Raw genomic sequence first — 7,558 nt, 5'->3', positions numbered from 1 at the left:
TTAGTTTGTATCAAAAAATACTACATTATTTCCTAAATAGTTGTCACTATTTCTGTTTAGATACATCAATTTGTCTTGCCACCACTGGCAAGTGCATTCACCGTGCAAGACCACTTCATGCTACACGTCACACCATTCGCCGATCAAAATTTTGATTAATTTTGTAGAGTTTGGATCGGGTAGTTTTAGTTGAGTTTGAATTGGGCTTAACATTTTAATTAATTTAGTTTCGATCAATAGAAAATTATCACGCATTTAAACAATAATAAACTAAAAATTACACAAATACACAACTTATGTTTACAATATTACAAAAAATCTCAACTCTCTAAACATATTACAAAAATCCCAACATATACATAGAATGTTATGTATATGTTGGCTAAAGGTAGATGAAGGGGTATTTTTCAACCAATTTCAATACTTGAAGGATATTTTTGATCCAATAGATAACGAAGAGTATTTTTAAAGCAATTTCAATACTTAAAGGATATTTCTAACCTTTTTCCATTTAGAAAAATATTACATCGATCAAACAAAACTAAATAAACATCTTAGTCCTAGAAAATATTTTAGTTGTGTGTCATTTTCAATATTCGTCGTCTAAAGTAGGAGCAGAAAAATACCGAAATCTAACTTCCTCAATTTATTTGATTCAAGAGAAATATCAAAATACAAGATTAAATAAGCACAATATACAGATATAAAAATCTATAAAATAAATATGAAAAAATAAATAAATTCAACGCAAATTAATCAATTTTGTATGCCTTATAGGTATATATAGCCTCCAAAAATGTACTCCTTCCCTAAGCATTAACGAAAAGATAATTTGATCAAATTATTCTAATTTATTACTCATCTTTATTTAGTATTTTTTTTTTTGTCACTATACTAATATCTTTTGATATTTATCGTTAAGAGTAAAAGTTGAAACAAACAGCTAATTATGTTTAGGTTTTAAGAAATAACAAATACTAAGGAACACCTATTTTTAATAGAGACGACAATTAATTAAAAACTGCTCACGATATTAGTTCATTATTTTAAATGTCAAAATTTGAAATAAAGGGCTTAAATTTGGACACACGGAGTAATTATCTTAGGTTGGAGATCTACTTGATACTTTTCAAGTCAAAACATACAGTTCAAATGACCATGGATATGCAATAAATAATTATACTTGAACATATAACCAAAATAGTTGAAAGAAGAAAGATATAAAGATACTATTAAAATTATTCTGAATTTTTGAAAAAATACTTAAAATTTATTGGAGTTTTATAATTACCTCCACAAAACTAGCTAGTTACGATCAAATTCAACACTCTCTTTAATCCATTAATACATCTTTCTTCTCTTCTTCCCCCATTCTTCTTTAAAATAAGGCAAAATCACCTTTTGGACTCTATATTATGTCAGTTCCGTAAGTTGGACACTTCTATTTACATGTTTGTCATCTGGACCCCTGAACCCACTAAAAAACAACATTTTAAATACTTTTTTGACTTATGTGGCATTAAAATGCTGAGGTGGACTACGCGTGATCACACGCGATTTTTTGGGCCCGTAATTAAATTATTTTTTATAATATTTAAATAATTTTACAAATAGTAAATTAAAAAAAAAAATCTCAAAACCCCCCCCCCCCCCCCCCTATTTGTTCCAGCACATCTCAGCCCCCGCCGTCTCCCACGCCACCCCAACCCGTCCACCAGCTTCCCCCATCTCCCACCTTCTCCAACACCCCCACGCCGTCAACCACTTTCCCCATTCCCACGTCGTCCACCACCATCAACCCATCCCCACACCATCCAAAACCATCAATTTCTCCGTTCATCTGTCACCATCAATTTCTCCGTTCAGCCAAAACAATAATTTCTCCACCAATTTCTCCGTTCACCTGTCATCACCACCATGAACACCCCAAAACCATCCCAGCCCCGTCCAGGATCCCCACCCACTCCAGCCCCGTCTAGCTCCCCATTCCCACACCGTCCACCACCGTCAACCTGTCCCCACACCATCCAAAACCATCAATTTCTCCGTTCACCTGCCACCACCAATTTCTCCGTTTATCCAAAACAACAATTTCTCCACCAATTTCTCCGTTCACCTGCCACCACCATGAACACCCCAAAACCACCCCAGCCCCGTCCAGGCCCCCCACCCAACCCCAGCCCCTAACCCAACCCCAACCCCGTTCAGAAATTTCTAACCAACAACCCACCATTTCTTTCAACCATCATCACTTTTAATCAATTAAATTCGAATCAATTCAAACCAAACACCATGGAATCAATTAAAAAAAACCTCAAATTTCGATTGGATTCAAATTTTACGAGGGAATCAAATTTTGCTAACAAAATCATCATCAAAAATCAGATTCTGAAATCAGATTTCAATTTCAATTGCATTTCAATCATCACTGTCTAATTACCTCTTCAAAAATCACAATTTTGGATCATAAAAAATCATCATTCTTAAATGGCCACTGTAAAGTTGGAAAAGGAGGATCAAATATTCTTAACGAACACAATATTTTTTAATAAGAAAAAGAAGAAGAAGAAGAAGAAATAGAGAATTGCCATAGAAAAAAGAAAGAAAACGAGAAGAGAGAGAAATAAGAGAAGAGCAGAATTAAGAAGAAAGAAAGAAAAAACGGGAGGCAAGAGAGAGAAATAAGAGAAGGGTGGGGTTTGGGGGCGTTCTTGTTTTTTTATTTATTTATTAATTAATTTATTTATTTTGATATTTAATATTTTTTATATTTAAAAATGATGTGGAAAAGACGTGACAGTTGATGTGGCAGCTAACGTAGGGAGAGTGTGTTACACTCACCAAAAAAGGGTTTAAAATATTATTTTTTAGTGACAAACATGTAAGCAGAAATGTCCAACTTATAAAACCGACATAGTGCAAGGGTCCAGAAAGTCATTTTGCCTTAAAATAACCAATGGAAGAAGTTTGTCTAACTATTTCAAAATATTCTCTCCTCATCAACAATTTCAAATTCAAAAGGTGAGAAATTTCCATCTAGGTTCAATTTCTTCTTATTTTGCTTAAACATTGTGCAATCAAAATATTAATCCATTGCAAAATAGAAGACATGCAAAAAAAAAAAAAAAAAAAAAAAACATAAAAAGGGAAAGATAATGCAATACAAAAACAAAATCTCTTTAAATCAAATTAGATCCAATTAACAACAACGGGATTGACAAGAATTAATAAAATCTCATTGCACAAACACATACATATATAAATGATCTCAAACACCAAATGATTTAATAAATATTCAAATATATAAATTCAAAACGTATTCAAATTATCCAACCAAAAACCAACTTCGAAAATAACAATGTATTCAAAATGTACTAACACATTTTTAGATCAATATTAAAGATAAATTTCATTACACAAAACAAAATGTATTATAACATATTTTAAAATAGTTCAAAAAATGATTTGTATCTTTCACTTCAATAGATTGAGTTGAAATGTGGCCATCATTCAAATTCAACCACTGAAATTTTTCTACTCATTTAAAATAAAATTGAAAGTTAGAAAACAAAATGTTCAATGCAACAAGACCATGGAAAATTATACATCCTAGATTTAACCAACAAGATCTGATTTCTCTGATCTATAGTCATAGGCGAAGTTACGTGGACTCTAGGGGTTCATTCGAACCTTTTTCGTCTAAAAATCGCACTGTATATATGTGTATATATATCCAATTGAATCCCCTTGACACAAGCAAAAAAGTTGATTCAGTGATAAAGGGGAATGCAAATTTTCATGTAGCCCCTGGTCTTGGGTTCGAGACCCATGTACGATAGATTTTTAATTTTTTTTTTTCTGCTTTCTGCGTTTGAAGTCCCTTGATAAAAATGGTGCCTCCGCCACGGGCTATAGATAGATTTCGATTTCTACAAACACGTATTGAAATCAAAATCAATTACACAGTCATTAGTGCATATAAGACAAGTACGTAGATGGAACCATATCCAGCATAAAAAATAAATAGTTACATAGTATATCTGTTGCACCATATCCAACACACAAAGACATTGAATCCTCCGAAATAGTTCAAAACTGATGGAAAACATACATTGAAATCAAAATTAAATGCACCTCCTGCAGTCCCCATTACAAACTAAATTCCAAACCAAATCAAATTCAACTCCGCCAATCCCTATTTACAAATTAAAAGCAAAATCTTAATAAATGTAGTTCCATTATTGCTGGTGATAGTAATTACAGATATGTTATTGAAGAGAAAAAAAATCGAATTCTCTGATACATAAAGAGACTGAGAATAAATGCAAACTTGAATGAATTTTATTCAAGCATAACATCTACTTAAATACTCCCTCCGTCCCATTTTATTCTTCCCAGCTATTAAGAAAAATATGAAAAATATGACACAGCTATTAAGAAAAATATGACACAGTTATTAAGAAAAATAATAAATAACATGGCTAGTTTATCATAGTACCCCTATTGAATGATGTTTACCTTTTAATTTAAAGAAAAAGTAATTAATATAAAGGGTAAAATATGAAAAAAAAATTGTCTTGTTTTAATTAATAAAAAAGGACAAGTAAAATGAGACACCATATTAAGAAATTTAGGAAGTGTAAAATGGGACAAAGGGAGCACAAATAAATGTAACTAACTCAACTAAATTTAAGAAAACTAGCTTGACTAACTTTAAGGAACTAATCTAACAGCTCACTCTAATATTATAGATAAGGTTAGATATAACTAATTCAAATAAAATAATAATAAGGTTAGATATAACTAATTCAAGTAAAATAAATTTATTTCTTATGTATATATATATATTAGATGTTGAACCCCTTTGATTAGTTCGTATGTTCAATTATGAACTCTCTTCGTGAATATTCTGGCTCCGCCACTAACTGACACCCAGGCAAGTAAAAATCACCGAACACTTCTTTTTCAACTTTAACTTCTACCTTGACAACCTAAATTATAGATTGTATGAGACTCAAAATAGAACATTTCAAAATTTTGGATTAATTTCATATATGATCATCTAATTAGCTATCAACTTCACAAAATGTCACCCAATTCATAAGCTTGACCTCGATCTACATATGCCTAACTCCTATGCACCATATATCTTTATGCACGTTCATTTTGACTTTTTCAAGATTGACTTTATTACAAGTACTCATTTCATAAGCTTGACCAAACGATGATCTATACCTACCTCCTACATTATCTTTTAGCTAGCTTGTTTATTTTAACTTTTTGAATATAGACTTTATTACGAATTAATTTTACATATTGTGCATATCACAATGCTACTTTACTTTGTTACTAGAATCGAGTTTGTTTGTTGATCTTTCTACTAATCGCATGCATATCAAATTAAAGTTTCGTATTATATGTACTAAAACACAATTGATTTGTCAAATATAACAGATCCCCTGATCCCAAGTATACATCTACAAGAGGCTTACGTCTCTTTGAAAATGTTCATGACAATTATTCAAATGTGTACAAGTAGTTCAAAGATTATTGGTGGATATGTACTGGAGTAATTGCTTTCTCATTGTTTAATGTGTAAATTGTAAACATAGGATACACACAGAAAATGTCAAACCACACATTATTTATGACTGCGGCTGTATAAAAGACTAAAAGGCTAGAAAAGTTGATAATTCCATATTCTAATTTTCAAAGTAATAGAATATTCAAACTTTCATTCAGTTCTATAAATAGCTGATCTGCTTTGTTAATTTATTTCATTCATTCACAAAATTTGTTCATTATAACAATGGAAGTTATTTCTATTAAACGATTCATGCTACCTTTTCTTCTTGTTGCATTATCAATAACGTCATCTTTTCTCATAAAGGCTCAAGATGTTCGTGAACCAGTGCTCGACGTTTCAGGTAACGCTGTTCGTACTGGAGTGAATTATTTTATCCTTCCCGCAGGTCGGGGCAATGGTGGTGGGCTTCATGTTGCATCCATTAGGAACCGGACCAAACCACTAGTGGTAAGCCAAAACGCCGATGAATCAGCACTGGGCAGTAGCCTTCGGTTTTCACCAGTGGACCCAAAAGAAAACACCGTTAGATTATCGGATGATATGAACATAAAATTTACGTCTATGGTAATTTCTGATTCGTCCACGGTGTGGAGAATTAACACTGAAGTAAGTCCACAACGTTATTTGGTGACTGTTGGTGGAGTTGAAGGAAATCCTGGAAGCAAAACTTTGGTCAATTGGTTTAGGATTGACAAGTACGAGGATGCTTACAAACTTGTGTATTGTCCTGGAGTTTGCAATCTTTGCAGACCATTTTGTGGAGACATTGGAGTACTTGTGGAAAATGGGAAAAGGGTTTTGTTTGTTGGTAGAGATAAACCTCTCAAAGTTAAATTTCATAAGCTTAAGAATTATTAATATTATACTATAGTACTATGTATGTATATGTGTGTGATTTCACTATAATATAATGAGTCTGTATCAGTGAAGAAATAAGGAAGTATAGTACTCTTCTAGTAGTTTGGATAATGTAATAATAGCATAATAATGGCGATCTAAAGTCAAAAATTAAAAGAAATCTTAATTTTATTTGACCTAATCTTTGGTAATTTCATTTCAAATTTATTCTTAAGCCCTATTGAATTTTGTTAGTTAATCAATTTATTTTTGACTTATCAATCAACTTGGAGATTTTCGTTGGGAGAAAAGAAAAGAAAAGAAATTGTTTAACGATTTATTAAACGGAATTTTTTTATATTTAATAATATTTTATTATTTTAATTTCTTATTTTAACGAACTATCAATGAAATTTTTGAATTTCTTATTTTATTATATTTAATAATATTTTTTTTCAATTTCTTGTGACGTCAAATTTTATTAGTACAGGGGCAAAGGAATGAACCCTTGGCTTCAGATGTGGAACTCAGAATCAAAATGAGCTACGGAATTTAAAAAATGACTAAAATAGGTTATCGATTAAAAAAAGTTATCAAAATAGGCTAAACATAATAATTTATTACGTTTTTCATTTTTTTGTTAACGGTCAACTAGTGGAGTTGACTTTATAAAAACGTACGTACGGATTTTTTATATTATGTCAGAAAAATACGTAAAACGTAAAAATTTCTTACGTTTTATACAATGATCTAGGAAAAATAATAGTGAGTCGTCTAATCTGTAAATTTAGAAAAATAACCTACGTTGTTTATTTTATTAAGGTGGCCACTTTTTAAAAATTGTCCACTTTAACCTACCACTTGACTTTGCTTTTAGTTTCTCTTACGAATTCTTTTAGGTGCAAATTGCTTTTCTTTCCCCATTTCAAACATCAAATGATCAAAATGGGCTGGTATGCTTTCTATGAAGAGGAGAAAGCTACTGAAATTAATGGGGACACCAATATTGTTATAAATTAGTGCTAAGCCAAGCCAATTAAGGACCACATACTTATTATATATATATATATATATATATATATATTTATTTATTTATTTATTTATTAGGTTATTGGATAAATAACGGTAACACAA

At 31.2% G+C, this 7,558-nt stretch overlaps 1 protein-coding gene across 1 annotated transcript; it reads left to right on the top strand.

Moving 5' to 3' along the window:
* Positions 1-5,685: 5,685 nt before the first annotated feature.
* On the top strand, positions 5,686-6,515 carry LOC107864939 (kunitz trypsin inhibitor 5-like). Its single transcript, XM_016711332.2, has one exon. It carries the CDS (start codon positions 5,810-5,812, stop codon positions 6,443-6,445), a length of 636 nt encoding a protein of 211 aa, XP_016566818.2. The 5' UTR covers positions 5,686-5,809; the 3' UTR covers positions 6,446-6,515.
* Positions 6,516-7,558: the final 1,043 nt, after the last annotated feature.

This window comes from Capsicum annuum, chromosome 3 (genome assembly GCF_002878395.1).
Source record: "Capsicum annuum cultivar UCD-10X-F1 chromosome 3, UCD10Xv1.1, whole genome shotgun sequence".
NCBI lineage: Eukaryota > Viridiplantae > Streptophyta > Magnoliopsida > Solanales > Solanaceae > Capsicum > Capsicum annuum.
This window is presented reverse-complemented; position numbering and strand designations above follow the sequence as displayed.